General features: G+C 49.2%; 2 protein-coding genes across 3 annotated transcripts; both read right to left on the bottom strand.

Annotated features, from left to right (window-relative positions):
* Positions 1-176: 176 nt before the first annotated feature.
* Positions 177-3,151, bottom strand: PITHD1 (PITH domain containing 1). Of its 2 annotated transcripts, XM_075047405.1 has the most exons (6): positions 2,923-3,150; positions 2,677-2,720; positions 2,437-2,514; positions 1,438-1,542; positions 828-936; positions 177-599 (listed from the first exon to the last, which is right to left on the bottom strand). In XM_075047405.1, exons 1-6 carry the CDS (start codon positions 3,109-3,111, stop codon positions 498-500), a joined length of 627 nt encoding a protein of 208 aa, XP_074903506.1. In that variant the 5' UTR covers positions 3,112-3,150; the 3' UTR covers positions 177-497. The 2 variants fall into 2 exon arrangements, with proteins under 2 accessions (XP_074903506.1, XP_074903507.1); XM_075047406.1 differs by lacking the exon at positions 2,677-2,720 and having other exon boundaries at positions 2,923-3,151.
* Positions 3,152-6,155: 3,004 nt separating this feature from the next.
* On the bottom strand, positions 6,156-19,557 carry ELOA (elongin A). The gene is made up of 11 exons (XM_075047404.1): positions 19,400-19,557; positions 14,087-14,143; positions 13,342-13,460; positions 11,233-12,448; positions 9,809-9,923; positions 9,282-9,437; positions 8,735-8,832; positions 8,275-8,455; positions 7,615-7,726; positions 7,180-7,331; positions 6,156-6,581 (listed from the first exon to the last, which is right to left on the bottom strand). Exons 1-11 carry the CDS (start codon positions 19,469-19,471, stop codon positions 6,520-6,522), a joined length of 2,340 nt encoding a protein of 779 aa, XP_074903505.1. The 5' UTR covers positions 19,472-19,557; the 3' UTR covers positions 6,156-6,519.
* Between the last annotated feature and the right edge of the window lie 22 nt (positions 19,558-19,579).

The following is a 19,579-nucleotide window of genomic DNA, read 5'->3' as shown; positions in this document are numbered from 1 at the left end:
CGTCGCCCTCTCCCCGCCAGACAACCGCCGGTGACAGCCGCGGCCTGCAGCCATCCCCGCTGTCTCAACCCCGCAACCCGGCGTCTCCCTCGGGGGAGAGGAGGCCCGCTCCGCACACCAGGCTGTGACCCCACGTTCAGGGACAGGGATGCGGGTGACCAGGCCGCAGCCGGAGCTCTGCACCTCAGCGCGTGTTTTATTGACAGTCAGAGAAGGAAACGATACCAGACACAAGCTTGCCACTGCCTAAAGACCGAGTCTCCCGTTAACGAGAGCAGATCTGCTGCCTTCTTGCGGGACCCAACGCGCCGCCACCCTCAGTGGCCACCTTCGTACAGGCATTGCACACGCTCGGCGCTCTGCTTTCCAAGGCAAAGACCGAAATGTAAAGCTGATCCAACACTCTCCAAGTACTTCAGGAAGCCATTTCTGTCCGAGTCAGCCCGTCACATCCATACACTTGTACCAGAGCCTTCGGGAGATTCCCGACAGCACTGTTAGGAGATGAAGTGAGTCTGTGGGGTGATTTGTTCCAACTTGTGATCAGCTGGGTTTGCTGATGCTTCATAATTGCAGATGGTGACTTCGTGGCGATGAGCCTGAGTTAAGATGGAATGCGTTAGTCCAGAGGAGAGCAGCATTCAAGTCCCTCCTAAAACACCTGACTGGCAAGACCTGAGCAGGTTCCCATCTTACAGACTTTCAACCACAGACACCCCCCTGCACTGTTCCCACTTCTTTGCCACAGCTAGAGCTCAACTTAAGCTATGATTTAAAGCCCTTTTTACACTACCAGCACAGTCTTGCTCATCTCTGCTCTCACCTACCTCTGTCCACTCTCCTTTCAGGCCTATATAAAAAATCTTTGTTGTCTCCGCTCCAAAGTTCTTCGGGAAGTGGATGGAGAGGTGGGAAACATTGGAGAAACGGGCAATTCTGAAAGAAAACACACTCTGAAACTGGAGCTGTGCGTACAGGCTGCCACTCCGCTGCATTGCCACCTCCTCTCAGCACGGCGCTGAGCTCCTACCCTAACCCAAGTCAGACTTGGGAGCAAACAACTTGAGGGTGCAGGAGGAGCAGCTTCCCTCACGCTTGTGGCGGGCAGGCTAGCAACAAGCTGTCACTGGGGCCAGGAGCAGGTGACTTGACACCGGGATGATTCTGCACCCTAAAAAGTCCTGGGTCACAGGCACAGGCACCCCCCTGACTCGAGGGAGGGGGCTTTCAGACCAGAGCTCTCACCTGACAAGGGCAGGACAGAGCCAGGGAGACAAATTCTACTGTGGGCAGCTTTGAAATGCAAGGGAAGGAACTGTCCTCTGCTAACACTTTCCTAAAATTCGGTGGCACGCCAGCAGGCTGGATGGAGCGCAGCGCCTGCGCTCGGGAGGAGCAGCCCCCTGCACCCCCCAGGCACGTGGGTCTGCATCGTACTTGGTGGGATACTCCAGCTCGCCTGTCAGATCCCGGTTCAGGCTGAATGTCTGGTCCGGTTCCCTGGCTGTGTCATCAAAGGACATGTGAGGAATGTTCTTGAACCTGGGAAGAGAGGGAGGAAACCCAAGAAGTTATTAACATACAAGTCAGTTAATTGGTTTCCTCCCCATCCATTAGCTCTACCCGGATTCTTCTGAACAGTAAGAAAATGGATTTGCTTTGTCTTCTAAGGGAAAAAATACCAACGCTACCACGAAGCACCACCACACTCCAGAATACCCAACACCCTGAAGAAATAACAAGGAGGAGCGAGGAACAAAGCTGGGGAGATAAGATCTCGGCACGCTTGGGTACATGAAGAAACCCAGACCCGGTACACTGCAGACCAAGGAAAATAGGGGCTCGATAAAGGTGTATTTCTTTCCCCACAAGCAAGAACTGCAGAGTACTCAATACTCTTTCATTTTTTTTTTAAATAAAGGCAGTATTAAGAAGCATTTCTCTCCCTTCAGGAGCTAAAGCAGGCCACGTGGCTCAGTACGGCAGGACCACTGCCAAGAGCCTTACAAACCTCACCTAGCTGCAGGACACTCCGTCACTTGTGTCCCTCCCAGGCCTCAGTTTCCCCCCAAAGCGTAACCCCTCTTGGCCCACCGATCCTTCTGCAGTCAGCTAAGCCAGCAGCAGGTTGATTTCTTCACAACGCACAGCCAGCGTCGCAACCAAACCTTCTCTTCTAATTAAAATCGGTGCCCCATTTCTCTAGAGAAAAAGGCAGCAAGCAGCCGCGCTCATCCCTGTACAGGTTACGGTTTCTTTTTCCTCCTGAGGCCCTGGGATGACGGAGCTGCTGCAGAGTAACACTGCGTTCTCCCATGCTGCGCACCCTCGCTGGGTGCTCGGGCACCCAACAAGCATGAGAATCGCTGTTCTCGTTAGCTACGAGTCAATCAGTTCAGTTTAGGCTCTGGCCAAGTTAACGCTCATTTTACTTACAGTCTCATCTCTGCTGGATGTGTCCCGTCATCTTCTCCCATCACAATTACTCCTTTTAATTTCACGTTACCCGTAAACCTGCCAAGAGACGCAGAAGTGGCATTTTCATCTCTGTTCTCTCCAGATCAGCCCCGGTTACAGCAGCACGCAGATGTGCCTCATTCCCAGCAATAAAAAGGTGAGAAATAAGCCCTGTCAGCGGCCAAAACGATGCCGAAGGAGCTCAGGGAAAGGACTTACGGGATATTGAACAGAAGCTCCTCATCATCGTCGCTTTCTACGAACTGGGGAGAGAGAGGAGCAGGTCAGGGCCGGCCCCAGCTGCGCAGGGAGGCACGGGGTGGGTGAATACAGGGAGCAGTGGGGCGGATAACCTCGGAGGGGGCTCAGGGGTAAGGCGAGGACCCCCCACCACCACCTCGCTTAATCCCGCACCCCCTCCCGCCGCCGCCCGGCTCCGCTGCAGACCCCCGGCCCGGGCCCCACCTGGGTTCGGTCACCCCGCTCCTCCCAAGCGCGGAAGACGAGAGCGCCGCTTCCCTCTCGACGCTCGTTAAGGCATTGCAGCCGCTGTCGGTCGATCCGTAGGTAAAGCCCCCAGGCCGCGCCGCCATCCCCGCCGACCGCCGCCGCTTCCCCGCAGCAGCAACAGCAACGCCCGTGACCGTGCGCCATGCCTGCGCCGCCGGCCCCGCCCACCGCCGCCGGCCCCGCCCACCGCGCCTGCGCGCAAGCCGCCGGCCCCGCCCACCGCCCCAGGGGGCGGTGCTCGGCGCCGCACGTGCTCGCCCCGCCCCCCCCAATTCCCCACGCTGGACCGAGCAGCGGCAGCAGCAGCGGGGAACGGGGCGGGGGGGGGTGCTCAGGACCTCGGACCGACCCCGGGGAAGGCCGGGTTGCACCGGCAGTGCCAGCCGCTGGGGGAGAAGGAAAGCTGCTTTCCAGCAGCGCCGGCTGCGGTTTAGACTTGGGGCTTGTTTCAGCCAGGAGGGGGAAAGGGAGCATCCCCCCCCCTTCCCCAGCTGGCGCTGCGGTACTCGAGCAGAAGCCCTCCTAAGGGCCATAGAGACCACCGCGTTTTTGCTAATAGCGTGTTTAACAGTCGTTGCTCAGAGACAGAAAAGAACAAGCAGACGGGGTCCAGTGTTTGGCTTTTATTGAGACATGGTTTTCCTCTTTTCATATAACTTATCTAATTAAAATATTCATCTTAGTTACCACAAAAAAAGGAACATAGAAAATTGTATATACACAGTTGGGGACCAAAATACAAATGCAAGTCAAAGTCACTCCCCCTCCTGCCCACATTACTCATCCCACCACCAGTGGGGCAGCGAAGGGGGAAGAGGCAGCTCTGCTCAGTTCCTTCGCATGTAGTGTAAGCACAGAAAAATTGCACAAGTGTAACACCCCGGGCACCGAGAGACTGGGAACAACGCAAGCACTTTTACCCTAGACTTTGCTTAGTTTGTGTCTCATGGCAGTAACCCTCCTGCCTTCCCTGCTGAGGGCTGGTGCCCAGCTCTTCCATCCGCACAGTTTCAGTGCCTGAGCAAAAGGGAGAGAAGCAAAAGCAGTTGGCATCGGTCCCAGAACCAGTGGGACCCACTCAGAGCAGAGTCAGTTCAGACACAGCATCCCATCTGATCCTCTCTGTCCCCCCCCGCCCCTGCAATCCAGCTAAGCTAAAATACAGACACAGCTGGCAAAGCCTAGAGCAAAGAGGCTGCTCCGAGGGGCAAGGTACATCACCCCGTAACAGCAACGCTTTGGGCAATACCCACATCCAAGTATCTAGCTGTAGTATTAATTAAGTGGCACTTTAGCAGTGCCCAAGGTTGTTCTCGGGCCTCACCCAGATCCTCTGCTCAAGGCTCCACTGGGGCCTGAACACAATGCCAGGCTCCCCTTCCCTCCCCTCTGCCCCTACCCCAAGTACAGAGGAGAAATAAATGGTAGCACAACAGTCAGCAGAAGATAATATATTGTTATCTAATTAAAAATACAGCAAAATTAAATACAGCAAAAATGCAAGAGTAAGGAGCCATTATTTTACAGCACAACACACACTGAAATGCTGCACGGTAACATTAAAGCATCTGGGACTGTAACAAACTTACAGCACATGAGAGTCTGAGAACGTTTTTCCAAGACCTTCAAAACAGGAAAAGAACATAAACAAGAGACAGGTGTTCAGAATGGTTTCAAAGAAAGAAAGAAAAAAGAAAAGGAGAAAAAGAAAGAAATCAACAGAAACCAGAAGCATACAGGGATTTTTCTAGAGGCCTCCAGGGAGGACTCTTCACAGCAAGGTTTCCCCCGGTCAGTGCGCACAGACAACTCCACTGGTTCAGGATTTGCCAGCCACAGAAAGCCAGCAGCAGAGCTTCTCAAGAGCTACCAACAACAGCATCCACTACCAGCACCTTTTCCACCTAGACAGCAAAGTCCTAGTCCTAGGGCAGCAAATATGGCTTGGAACAGGAGAATCTCTCCCCTTTCCGATCCAGTCGGACCTCTGAGCCCTAACAGAGAGGCTGGCTCCCTCACCACATGACCTGGGTCTAAACAACTCCATCCTCTGCTTGCACCACCTCCGGGTAAGTTCACTTTCAAGGCAGACGTAACCCACAAGCAGAAATGTTCACCACAATAAGGCCTCACATTTAATAGTGAGTGCCCAGTTGTGTCCGGCTCCCTGCTCTCTGCAGCGGCCTCAGCAAGTCCACCTGAAATCACCTCATGCATCACTCAGGCTCCCGACCTCCCCAGAGGAGCTGTGCTCCAGGGCACTTCCTCACGCTTCCGCCAACCCCCAGGTCCGCCGGGTCACGTCACACACCTTTTCCTTCCAGAGCTCCAGTTCCTCAGACACCAAGTACAACCGAGCTTTTTGAACTCCTGCTATGATGAATGCACACATTAAAAACAAACTACATTCAGTTATTCACTTTCCTCCAACCCCAGTCAAGTGGTTTCAAGTTCAAAGACTAAAATCCTTGCTTTTTCCAAAGAGGGAGGCAGAGCAAAACATACAGGGGAAAGACAGGATTTAACCACCAGCTTCTGAACAGAAATAAATCCTTCCCTATTCCACACAGAAAACAAGATAAAACTATTCCTTCTTTCCACTAAAAGAGGCAAACTGATGCCTTCATTGATATTTAAAAACTATTTTCAGTTCCAGAGGGAAAGGTCCCATCTGTCTCTCTCTCTCTCTCTCTCTCTCAAAAAAAAAAAAAAGTATTAAAATCTGACTTGGTGCACAGTAAAATTTCTCCCTAAACCCCTCGTAGTTTTATTCCCAGTAGCCAGCAGAAGACAACAGCAGCAGAGAAAAAGTCCCCAATGGCTCCTGGCATCCCTGCACAACAACGTAAGCATCTGTACAAGATCTACAGTAACAGCAGAGAGAAGGTTGAGAGCTAAGATTTTATTAACATACACGAGAGCAAAGCCTCAGGACTTGATGCGCTTGCCAAAGGATTGACGAGCAGATGGGCCACCAGTCCTACCTGTCCCAGAGAGTCCAGGAGGGACTTTGGGCCCAGCAGGTACCAGATCACGAGGAAAGACTCTCATGACACCCAGTATCCACTCAGACAGATGGATTCCTGCCAGCTCTAGTCACAGGAAGGCTGTCCCATGTACTGGATTGGGAGGGGGGAAGACTACTGGGAGCGACATAAATAATACCAGCAGGATAGAGGGGCAAAATATTAATTAAAACCATTTTATAATTTATTAAAAGGTTAAATAGTTAATAGTCTCTGGATCTTCCACTCTCAGCAGGTGCCAAGACTTCACATTTTCTTGTGTCAGGAGATTCTGTACACCCTTCTTTCGACAGATGACAAAACTAGAAACAGGATGTTAAGGGCAGGGGAAAAAGAGGGGGACTTGACACTGAGAAAAGGACCAGAATAAAAGATAAAATACTGTGCTGTTGTCTTGTGCAGATCAAAGCTTCTCCCAGCAGCTGCAGCCTCCAAAAAGTTCAAAGAAAAGAGCTGTTTGGGTACCTTCTCCCCCTTCAGTGCCACTCCCCCACGAGAGGGAAAGTCCCAGATCTGCACTGCAAACTTATCTCCGAGAGAACCTGTTTTTGAAAGCTTTGATAGTCTTTGCCATCATGGGTGCAATTTCTGCAACAGAGAAAGAAAAAAACCAAACAAATCAAAACAAACAAAAAAAAAACCCCTGTGCATTAAAGCAGCAGTCACAGACTAGGAGAGCAGAGAGCAATTCAAAGCTGCAGCCCTGGCAAAACAGATGCACAGCAGGCGTGTGTGCTCTCCGATCGTAGGCTATCGTATTTTCACGTCACAGACCAAGCAGAGCCCACTCTGCTTTCTGCACCGCAAGAACACAGTTCTCTGGTTAAACTCTCCCTGCTTTCTTCTCCAGGGAGCTGCATTACAATTTCATTGTTCCAAACAGCTGGACAGACACAGAAGGACACCAGGAGGAGTAAGGCAGGGTTTCTGCCTCACTAGTACCATTAGGACAGCCTGATACAGTCAGCACTGAGCAGGCAAGTGAATTGGATGTTTCCCTATGCTTTTTCTTGTGCAAGAAGTTTGAACAGACTTTATCACCCTCTCCTTATGGAGAGGAGAGAGGCTGCCAACATCAACCCTCCTGCATAGCCTAGATTTCTCTTACAGCAGAAGCAGCAGATTTGTGCGTTTGTAAAGGAGGAGCTCTAGGAGACCACATGGAGGTTCTGTGGTTTGTACTTACTCTTCACTGGTGGTTTCCTGGGGTCATAGGAGGAGAAGGTGCTACCCGAAGATGGGACAGAATGGGCACTGCTGGTGCTGGGCCCGTCATAGGACTGCTCCTCACTCACACGAGCGTGGCTTTTGCTAGATGTGTACAGGACTGGTTTTATTCTGAAACAGAGATGGGAAAGACATTCCAGTAAAGGAGTCACTGTGGTTTGATGCAATTCTTCAGACACAAGCCACATTTGTTACCACATTGGAACCAGCAGTGACCAGGACCTCCACACTTCCCAGCAAGAAAGAAGCTATTTCAGTTACAAGTTTCACTGCAAAAGGACCTCCCAGACACACACTATCCTTTTCTGCCAGGATGCAGAACTTCAGGGGGAAGCTGGCAGAAGCCCACAGGAAAAGAGGCCCTAAACAGCAAGTGCTACTGAGAAACACTCACTTGGTCTTCTCTGGCAGAAGAGGTCCTCCAGTTCCAAACTTCTCTTGTCTCCTTCGTACGTCCCGAGGGGGCTTTGCTGCAGAGTTCACAAATGCCATTTTGGCCACTCTACCTGTAGGAGGCCAGAGGGAAACATTGCTTACATCCAACTTACTATAAAGGAGGCTCCTCAGTGCTTGTCTTATTACAGCAAGCTCCAACCACCTCTCCCCAGTCCATCCATCCATTCCAAAGCTCTGGTGATAGCCTCCTCCCTAAGATCTGAATCTCTTGCAGTCACAACATGGGCTGTGAGAAATCAAGACTGATCAGGTCAGTAGCTCTCATTATGTTCACCAAAAGAGCAGGAATGCTTCCCCCCACCCTGGTTTTCTTCAACCCCAGCATGTAGAAGCCACTGTGGAACAGGAGGTGCCTCTGCAGACCTACATGTTCTTGCTGTAAAATATTGCTCTGTCTAGTCTGCATCAGCAGCACTATAGATGAAATCAAGAGCCTGCTAAGCCATTAAGCAAAGGCCACTGCATAAAGAACAGAGAGCTAAGCAACTCCTAAATTGGACTAGATTTAAACCAGTCATTCCAAAAGACCTTCCCCACGCAAAGATATCCCCTAGGCAGCATTCCCAGACCCCTCTCTGATTATTCAGCCCTACTTTACCTTTGGGTTTGTTGGCATGAGCTGAGCCGATGTTCCGTGCTAACATGAGCAGCCGCTGCTCTCGTGCGTCGTGAAGTCGAAGGTACATCTCCCGCCAGGACTCAAACTCTTCTGGCTTCTCATTCTTGAAGTCTCGGAGACAGTGATTGTGCCACAGTTGATCCGTATCCTCAACAAGGACCTGAAACAAACCCATGTGTAAGCTGGGATCCTTCCCAACACCTTTACTTTCCTCGCCCTCAGCACCAGCTAGTGCCAGTGTCACTGGAATACCAGAGCACAAGACAGCTTAGGGGCCAACTTGCAGCAAGAGATGGGCTGATGGCAAATCCAGGAACTCAGGACTAGCAAAAGCCACCTCTTATTGTAAAGAGCATTGTTCTTTACTATTCTGCTATTGCAGATGAGGACAGAACATCACTCCCACATCACTACCCCTTCCCCAGGCCCAGGCACTCACGTGATTACATTCCTCGATGCGATACAGCTGTTCTGGGGTGCATCTCTCCAATACTGGCTCCAGCACTGAGAAAGGGACACCACCCACTTCATAGATTGCTAGAGAGAAGCAAGACGCACAGAGTATTTATCCTGCTCCTTCCTTGCCAAGGAAAGGGCTCGATGCCCTGAAATGCAGTGGAAAAACCAGCAGTGCTGCACGCTACTACACAATACAAGGGGAAGGAGAAAAGAACCATAGGTGCAATAGCTCTAGTGGGTCATCAAGCACCAATAACTCCAAAAAGTGCCTGCGGAAGGATCAAGGATCTGTTTACCACTATTGCCAGTGCTTTAGCAGTCCCTGAAAGCATGCTGGGTCTGATTCCTGCAGCACCTGAGCTTTCAGTGAGATGTCCCATATTAGTTAGCTTGTCTTGTGACAAGGGGCAACTAACTGTTCACATGTTCCAAGCCAGATGCTGCTAGGATATATACAAACAATTTACCAAGACTTCAGTACTATCTGCATGGCAACATGACTAAGACAGATGAGGAAAGGTACTTACAGTCAATGTTGTTACTGAGGACTCTGATACACTGCTGATACAGAGACATCATCTTTGGGAGGTAGGCAGTTTTAGAGCCTGAATACACTTGCATCTTTGAATTCAACCGGCGGCCTGTAAAACCCGCTTCGCTCTCTTCCACTGGTGAGGAGACTGCTGTAAAGCGAAAGATTTGGAGTAAGAAGGGAACAGAGAAAAGGATAGCCCACCCTGATAAATGGCACAGGAGACACAAATTGGAGTTATCCAGAAGCAACCTAGAAGGCAAAGTCTTCTCTAAGAGACCTGCAACCTAGTTCAGGAAGGGCAAGTCCAAAGCCCAAACCTCAAAAAGGGTCAGCAAAGGATCTTCCTCATTTCTGCTATAGCATGTGGGAAAGCAGCTACCTTTTTCTGAAACCTAGGCTCTGGGCATCAGAGGCAGGACACCAGACCCCAACAGAAAGACTGGAATCCAGTCAGCATCCACTCTCTCCCACAAACAACGGCTGCAGCCCATTTCAAACTTGTTTTCCTGTCCAACATACCTTTCCTTTTTGTCTGGGAGCAGGTAATGGACTCGATTGAAGGAAGAGGGCGGTAATTGGCCTGGATCGGGGGCAGTGGGATGTCTGGTAACGTTGGTACCACATCTAAAAGTATCTGGAAGGAGGATGTACATGCAAGTAAGCCAGGAATACAGAAGAATGTTACATCCTGCCAGCATACAAACAGCACTGAACTGCACTTTGTTTGATATTTTGAGTAAGTCACTCAATACCTATCAGCTTGCACCAGGAAATAGCCTCAGGGGGAGGCTGCACTTCTGCCACATTACTGTGGCTCTGCCTAGGCTGTTAATACAAAGAAGCCAAAATTTGGGATCTGAATCACTCAGCTCCCTCCAACAAGAGCCATCCACATCTTTAACCTACTAGGTTCAGTGCTGAAGGCCTCTGGCAAGAACCCAAGTCAGATTAACAATGCAAAGAACTACACAAAAAACAGAAGAGAAAGCTGGCAGAAACATTTCCTTGATCTCAAACACTCATTTACCCATTCTGTCTCTTCTTTCTGCCTCCTGCAAAAAAAACTCTGCAGTGGTAGAGGAGAGGAGAACCTCACAAACTGAGGAAAACCTAAAACTGATATGAGGCACTTATTAGAGTGAATAGCATGGCAGAATTTTAAATGCTGCTAAGATTATAAAAACACTTTTTGAAGAGCAAAGCGTTTCAAAGTTGAGTAAAAAGATTAAGGAGTAAAGGTTTTGCACATTAGTCCCTATCTATATACAAAACCCTGGCACTCAGGTTGCAATGAACATGTACAGAAATATCACTCATTTTTCAAGCTTTCATGAGAGAAGATCTGTCGTCTAGAATAAGCTGCATGGTAACACCAGCTCTCCCATTTCTCGAGACCAACAGATTTAGTTAACAAAACTGTAGTACTGACACAGACAAAAAAAAGGTCCATTTTAGAGAAGCATAAATACTTGAGAGGAGAGACATGCGAACCTTGCTAGCAGGTGGAGATGCACTGCATATTAGGCTGCGTTCTACATTGGCTCGTATCTAGAGATACTCTGCATGCTTAACAAGTGTATCAAGTCCAATATGCTTTCATGAGTATTTAGCTGAAGGTGTTCTCTTTTACTCTCTCCATTTTTGAATAAACAGGGTTTTACCTATTGCATTTCTTTTTTACCCTCCCTCTTCACCCACTTTTCCAGCAGACTTCCACTCTAACAGGACGAAGCAATGCCTGCGGCACACGGCATATGAAACACAGTGTCTCCCAGCATGAACCACGAGTCACAGGCCTAGATATCAGTGAGACACCGCAAGCACACCCTGATGCAGAACGCAGCCCAGCACCTCCAAGGGGAAAACTATTAAGCCCCAGATGGCAGGACTGAAAGCAGCTGATCCCACCTTCTTTGTTCACTCTCAGATCCTTCAAACCTTACCCTCTTTGGTTGAGGAGGCTCTGGTAGTTTCTTCTCTGCCTTTTTCTCATTTGTTCGCTTGTGGCTTGGACTTTTGCGACTCGAGCTTGAGCTGTTGGTACTGGCTTTGGATCCATTCTGTTTGCTGTGCCCTTGGTCTTTCTCCCCAGCTGATGCAGAGGGTTTGGCCGCTTTCTTTTTCTTTTTCTGGGGCTGGTCGTAGCTGAGATATGACTCAAAGGACATTGTAGGTTGTTCAAATTCATCCTCTGCTTCCCCCTCCCCAAAATTTGAGGAAAAGCCCGTTGATTTTTTGTCCACATCGGAGACTTTGCGCTTCCCCTCTGAAGATTTTAAGCTCCCAGAAATCCCCTTTTCTTTAATCCTATTTGACGAGTCACTCTCAGCTTTCCGTTTCTCCTGCTCTGTATTAGAGGTCTCCAGGCTCAGCTTGGGCTTTTCCAATTTGCTTTTTTCAGAGTCCCGATGTTTTTGCTTCTTAACATGGTTGTCCAAAGACACTTCCAAATGTGGCAACATGTGCAACTTCTCCTTTCTGGAGGCACTGCTTTCTCGGTTCTTCTCCTTCTTGGTACCATCTGACATCCTCTGCTTCTCCTTGCTGCTCCCTGCCATGGGGGCTTCTTGGAGTTGCTCTTTAAAAGAGGTCTTGTGCAATCTTTCTGGGCTGAAGGCAGAGGTCCTGTCCTCCCCTCTGCCATCAAGTCGCTGCTTCTTGTGAGAAGACTTGTGCTCTTTGCTTCGACTCATGTTCCCTTTGTTGCAGAACTCACCAGGGTTCCTCTCCCGGCCTCCCCCCAACTTCTCCTGAAAGCTGTGGCCTTTACTGGCTTTCCGATGAAATACTGTTGGTTCTTCCTGCTCCTCAGAGGCATAAGGGTCTGTGTACATATCCTGAGGGCTCTCACTTGGCTCAGGTGACACAGCTTGTCCATAGTCCGAGTACTCCTGATCTGAAGAGAGCACTGGGGAAGATCTGCCCCAACCCTTCCCCTCGTGGCTGCTATAGCCGTAAGTCTCATGGGCTCTCTCAGGCCTAGGATACCTTTTGGACTTCTTTTCCCTGTGATCTGGGCTATAGGACTGGCTGCAAGATGGCTGGAAGGGTTCTGAATACTCCTGGTCAGGTTCTTCATCCTCTCTGAGGGAGGGTTCTTGATGCCTTTTGCTTGAGCTACTCCTCTCATAGTCACGGTCTTCAGAATCTAGGTTATTTCTGAAGGGATAAGAAAACAAAATAGTTAGATTAAAACTTGCCAATATGAATGAAAAGAGCCACTCCCCATGGACCATGTGGACGGGCATCTTTCTTGAAGACTAGGGTTGTATTTGTTAGTTTTGTGCCAAGAATACCACTAATTCTCTCAGGCACAGTGACGTTCAGGGATTTAGAAACCGCATTTCTAGTGCAGGAATTGATTAAGCATTTTTATTAGGACTAGAGACTTCACAGTTCACTGGGAAGCAGAGACAGATGCATACAGAGACTTCTCCATACGTACACACTCCTGGCTGTGTGGTGCCTATGGGAAACATGTCCCCCACTTTGCCAGTTAAGCATGCAGGGATACCACAGCCATTGAAATTATCACGAATAACTGGGTCTTTATCACCCACATCTAAACTATCTCATTGCTGGGTTCAACACAGCTTTGTTACTGCAACATGCTTGCTAGCATTAACTTTCAGTTTCCATAGGACTTTTGCACTTAAAAGCCTTCTTTCAAAGCAAGCCACTTCCTTTACTTGTGCCTAGAACATCCTCTCTTTAGCATCATAAAATGGGAAGCAAGCAGATTGCATGTCTTGCTTTATGAAGGGCGCTTTTCTGGCATCTACTGTTAATCTCTTCATCAAATTGCAAATTCTTGAAAATCGGCCCCTGCTTTCACACAAAACTGCAGCCATCAGCAACCCAATGCTCTGTGGCTAGCAGAGGCAGGAAATTTATGCCAAAACAAGGCAAAAACCCCATGCAGAGTTAGCACACTTGTGTTAAAAGTTTTTCCAGAGCGTTCACTTTGTTTCCTTGGTCAGAGAAGTTCATAATCTCCACTGCAAAAATATAACAAAGCTTATCCATCAAGGTAACCAAACAGGTTCACTTACCTGTCTGCCTCTTGGGACACTGGCACTAGCTTCTTCCACCTGGCTACAAGGTTCTTCGCAAAGTCTCCTACAAACTCGTGCTTCCGTAAACTGTTCACAGTCTTCCCAACACCTGTCTCCTTCATGAGAGAGCCAAGACATGAATTCATCTTAGCAAAATAGTCAGCATTCTCACCTCTGCTAAATTTCCTACAAAGTGAATAAAGTTAACCTGCTACCTATGGCTGCTAGGTAGAAATAAACTTCCCTGATCTAACAGCAAAGATATCACATACATTATGTTTTCAGCAGACATTGTATCTTTTACTACAGTTCTGTAAATCAAAGACAACTTAACTCTACCTTCGTCGAACACTAATTATTTGTATTAATAAACCAAGTTAGTATTTACCATGACTGTTAGTAAGCTTGAAGACAGAAGACACTAACAATTTTAAGGATTAGCACTTCCTAATTTCATGCTGATTCAGTTATTGTTAGGAACTGCTCCAACTCTCATATTCCAGTCAAGTGTTAAGCTTTTGGAAGAACCAAGGATGACAAACTGTCCTCCATGGCTTCACACTTGCTCTGACATGCTCACAGAATCTCTAGAACCTTATCACAATCACGCCTGTGATACCGGGCTGTTGCAGGTGGCTGAGGCAACACACCCTGTTCCAGGGAAAACAGCATTTCCACGGCAAACAGTTATCCAGTGACTTGACAGACACGATGAAAGTGTGAGAGATTTCACAGCTCTTACCACAAGAATGTCAACTGTGATGGGCAACTCAGACAGCCTCTTCAGACTTTTCAGCAGCTGCAGAGACAAGAAGGAAAGTGTTCAGACTTGTCATACTGAACCACATACTGCAATTAGAAAGGAAAATTCTGCACTGCGTGAGAGCTTGTTAGAAAGATCCAAGTGGCAGACAGCTGCTATCTTACTCCAAATCAAACTCCTGAGAAGCTGAACATGAGGACCAACTGTAAAGAAATTAACGTCTCTTTGCCTACCAGGGCCCATCTGAGAATCTTAAAACACACTCAAATATTAATGCTTTCTTCACACAGGACTGCAGCTTAACTCTGGCTTAAAGCATCAGTAACAGACACACACACAACTCTGTTGTACAGCAAGTGGAAGAAAGGACTCGGAAGCTTGTGACTCTCAGAAGGGGGTGCTGAGAATCGCATCACTTGTCAAGAAGAGGGGAGAAAAATATTGAGTCATTTCTGAAGTTTTGCAAGCTAGACACTGAGGGCAGATAGATTTCTAGAGACTCTTAAATATCTAAGAGGGAACCCATACCTTCCCTCCAGACCCTCCCACTCTGTCAGTGCTGCTGACAGTCTCTCTCCTCTCAGCTATAGTCTGTGCTAAAAAGGCAACTGATCCCTTCCACAACCACTGCCTCTCGCCTCACTCTTTTCCTTTCCCTTCGCCATACACCAGTGAAAAATGTTGTTTTCCTCCACACATGCGCTGCCAAGTGAGCCCCTGCCAGCACGTACAGCTGCTCCACGGGCCAGGGAAGGAAGAGGAGCCCTCTCCGACTTGCACCCCAGTAAGGGGCTGCAGGTGGAAGGGATGTACTGGCACCTCTGCCACCCAGGTGGTTTGGGACATCACTTCACCGAGATGTCTACCAACTTTTTAGTTACAGTACATGGCAGCACACTTCCAACAGCACCGCTGCCCCTCATATTATTTCCCACAGCTCAGCTATAGCCACAGACCAGCCTTGTCAGCATTCCCATTATTATAGCCCCTATACAGCCCAGGCTTTGTTCAGCACTGCTATGCTATATGCCATACAAAGGGCTGTCCCCGATCCAGAAGATCTTCTCTTTAAAGCACTGTGCTCATGCTCAAATTAGCACTGTTGGCCTAAGCTATTTCAATCACCCCCACTTCCACTGTGCAAGGTGGTTTAGAGGTTTCCTTCCTTTTGAAGGAAATAAGTTCTTTTAACCTATTTGAAGAGTGTGATTACTTTCAGAGAAAAAATACTTGACACAGAGATAAGGGTTCATCTAGCTTAAGTAGAACCACAGGACGGTTTCTGTTCACCAGAAACTACTCCATTATATTTAGGACAATTACTGTGACTGAAGGTTTAGGTTTTCTTGTTTGTTTTAGAAGAGTGAAACACTGATACCAACAGTAACAGTGTGTTTCAGCACTCTTTAGCTGGGATGCTGAGGGGAATGCAACAGTTCTAGCTGTGCTGTAACCACAGCTAACCAGGTCTTCAAGCCTTCTGTCCCTGCAACTCCAGGCTCATGGTAACGTGGAGTCTCCCCCAGGATTCAAGGGATCTGAGGCAGGTAACATGCTCCACCACCTACCTCAACTGATGGGGCAGGGGGAGAAGCAGCCAGTTAAGCTAAACCATCCCAACATCCTTTCAGTTTTCAAAACTGCTGTTACTTTGCCAGCACTGCGGCTTAACAAGCCCACTAGCAAGCAAAGCCATTGAACAGAAGCAGCAAAGGCAGACACAGCTTGTGTCTGCTGCCTCCCCTCAAATTGCTGTGGCAAGGCCTGCCAGGGCTCATGGGTCAGGATGCCTCTGGGAAGGTCAAGATCCTTCTGGCATCAGTAACACAGGGGCTTGGACTAGTGTGCGCAAAGGCCCTGTTTGGAAGGGAGCAGGAAGGAGGGGAAGAAGGACAGATCTTGTACCAGATAGAAAAAAACAGTAAAACAGGGCAATAATAAAACAATAGCATCTCTGTAAGCTGATTACTCTCCTAGAGAGGTTGTTTCAAAGCTTACGAAATCCCACCATGAGAGTAAGAGTCAAGGGAAAACTCATTATGGTATTCTTAAAGCCTCCCAATTATTTTCTAGCTACATCCCACTGTAGCATCTTTCACAGAGGCCACCTCTGGATTTTGTATAGCCAGGGGAAGTGTAGTTTGAGACCAGGGGACCCACACATTTGATCCAAAACATGTCTCACAGGAAACTGGCTTATTCCACACCCACTGCAGTCAATGGTTGGAAACCTCCACACATCTAAAAAAAAAAAAAAAAAAAAAAAAAACAAAAAACACCAAGAGCTGACTTTCTGAGAGGCCACCATACACATACTTTTGCTTAAGTGTCACTTTACTAAGCTTTTATACCTGCACATTCATTGGAAATGTTAACATAGTTTGAGTTCAGCAGACCTCCCAGACAAGTTGTAAATCTCAAAACAACGCTGTCAGGAAACAAAGCATTTTTGTTGCCTGCGTCATCAGTAATGCAGTTATCTGACAATCTCAGATATCAAAACCTGTGTTTATTGACACTGTCCAAGTGCCATGCAGCCTGGCAATATCAGAGTAGGAATACATTTGGGAGCTGTGTTCACAGAGCACAACAAAACCTTGCTTTGCTTGCGACCTCTGTGGACCACAGGTCCATGTGCATGAGACGCACCAAGTGAGACAACTCCGATGCAGTGAGGCTTAAGAACTTGTACTAATCTGTACTTCCTATGGAAACAAGCTGATGGATTACACCTCACTGCTTTCAGCTGAATTCAGCCAAGCAGACTCAAGTCTGGCAGCTCATATCAGAAATAACTGAGATCCTGCAAGTCCTATGGGAAAAAGGTGACCAGGTAGAAGACAGAAAACACAAGGCTCATATCCTGCTAGACACCAGACGAAATACATATGAGAAAGCTCTTCTAAAACACCCCAGTGTAGAGTTTCAGTCAATCAGCCACAAGACACAAACTATAAAACCTTCACTTAGTTCCAGCTCCAGTAAAGTTTTAACACAGGTGGATTGTTTTCTTTTTCTAAAAGAAGTCAGCCAGACCATTACAACACTAACAACACACATAAACATCAAATTACTACAGCACAGCCTGGCCTCTTCCTCTCTGTGAGGATGCTCTCTTGTTCATGTTTCCCTTAGTCTCTTTTGTCCCTCAGTCCTGCAGCAGAGCTTGTACCTTCTCTGCTGGAAAAAAAAGAAAAAAGAAAAAAGACTGTTTCCAAACCATTACGACAGTGTCCAAAGTTTCACTCATACAGTTCTGTGCCAGCAGCCCAATTTTCACCCAAAACCAATATTAATACTTAACACCTTTCAGCAAGGCAATATAAAGTTGTACACAATGATGGGCAAATATTATTCTTTCACATTACCGAAAAAATATTGCAAAAGGACAAGGCAAGAAAACTGAAGAGTAGAAATGGTGTAACGTGTGGATAGCACCCAGAGGTGCTGTGGATTTGTCCTGTTGACAGCGTAAAGCTGTAGCTGCTACAGAACTGTAGTGGAAACAGTTACAGCAGAAGAGCTGAAAGCCATTTTCTGACATAGGAAGGTGCTCAGAAGATACACAATCTATCAAGACATTGCAACAGCAACTAAATTCAAGCCTAGAAACACTAATAACACTTCCGAGGATACAGTTGAAAAGTTATCAGAAATAAAAAGAGTACAGGTCACCAGACGTTTCTGCTGGGGAAGTGAAAAGGTTTAAAGTCACTATCATAGCTAGTGACAGCTTGCGAATGCTTATCACCTCTCCCTCCTCTTGCAAAACTGCACACGATCAACAGAGAAAGAAATGACTGAACACCACAAGGTTACTGGAGAAAGAGTTAGCCTGTGCAAACAGCACCCAAAGACTTACAATGCCCAAGAAACATACACAAGCAGTTATTGCCCCCAGCTGACACAAGGGTCAGGAAACAGGAGCACTAATTCTCTGTGCACAGTGTGCTGAGCCAATATTTGAAGTCTTGCGCACACTCTCAGCAGCATGGAGTCCAAGACACCCTGGAATTGACTCCTCAGCAGTCCCTCAGCTCCATTTGGGGCACCACTGGTTAAATCCTGCTCTGGTCCTGGCTGAGAGGGCGAGAAAAGGACCAGACCCTCCCATCGCTTTGCCCCCAGCTAGGCTGGATCTGGGTACAGGAGCCTCCATTTCAAAAGGTCAGCACTTGAGCACTTCAGTATCCAGCCTTCTTCACGGGTGCTGCGAGGTCTTGGAAAGTGAGCGGTTCTGCAGGCATTTGCCTCAGTTAAACAAAATTTGCAGAGTGGCTGCACAGTCCTCACTGCCTCCTCTTTCACATGAATTAAGTGAAACACAAACCTAGCACCTGTAAATAGTCACAACAGATGCTCCCCCTTTCAAATATGACATCCTAGAGAATGGGATAACAGCATGTGCTGGGCCCACACCTGAGCTCAACCCTAATTCCAAATTTCAGTTGAAAAAAAACCGGCTCAGAATCCTGGTGCCCAGCAGGAGAGTCGCTGTCAGCGACAGACGCGGCCGAATGTCACCGAACAGATTGGAGCACCAGCACAGATCAGGGCAGCGGGCGCAGGGCAGCCGCTCCGCGACAGCTGCTGCGGGCAGCACATTTTGGCAGCCGACATGTTCCCTCGTGGAGATGGGCAAGAGGCATCAAGCAACTACCCCAAAACCAGAGTTAAAACTCAGCAACTTCTTGCCCGGACCCCAACTCCCCGACGATTGTGGTGGCTTTGCCACGGTCCTGGCCCTCCCCGGTCCCACGGCAGGGCTGCACCTCCCTGTCACCTCACACCGGGCACCCGTGGCTCTTCCACCACGAACACGTCACCAGGGCAAGACTCTTCCGGCAAGTTCTCCCGTTGCCCGCTCGCCTGCCTCTCAAACCGCACCCCATCCGTGTGTCACCCGGGGGGACCCCACGCAACGACCCCGACACGCCGCAGCGGGTCTCCCGTGGGACAGCCGGGGGCCTGCGAACCCAGCCCAGGCTGGCAGCAACGCGGGGAGGGGGCAGCTCCCACCGGGGACAACCCCCCACACCGGGCCTACCCCGTTGCCGCGGCTCGGAGGCGGCGGGTCGTCCGCCTGACCCCACGGACCGTGGCCCCGGCCGGGCAGGAAACTTCGGGGAAGGGGTGGCGGGGGTGGGGAGCGGAGGGCAGGCCCGGCCCGGCCCCGCTCCCCGTGCCCCCCCCTCCTCCGCGGGGTGGCCCGGGCCCTCCCGACCCCCGGCTCCGCCGCGCCACCCCCGCCGGAGAGGGGGGAGCCTCGGCCGCCCCGCCGCCCACCGTCACCTTCTTGGGCTCCGAGCTACCCGCCAGCCGCGACTGCAGCTTGCCCACAACTTCCAGCACCGACTCCGCCATTTTTACTGCTGGAGAGGCCGCCGCGGCGGAAACGGCTTCACCGCCCGCTCGCCACACGGCACTTCCCTACTGCTGCCGCCATCTTGGCTGCGGGCAGGAAACGGAAGC

This window comes from Buteo buteo, chromosome 16 (genome assembly GCF_964188355.1).
Source record: "Buteo buteo chromosome 16, bButBut1.hap1.1, whole genome shotgun sequence".
Taxonomy (NCBI): domain Eukaryota; kingdom Metazoa; phylum Chordata; class Aves; order Accipitriformes; family Accipitridae; genus Buteo; species Buteo buteo.
Note: the sequence above shows the minus strand (reverse complement) of the source record. Positions and strands in the feature narration are given on the sequence as shown.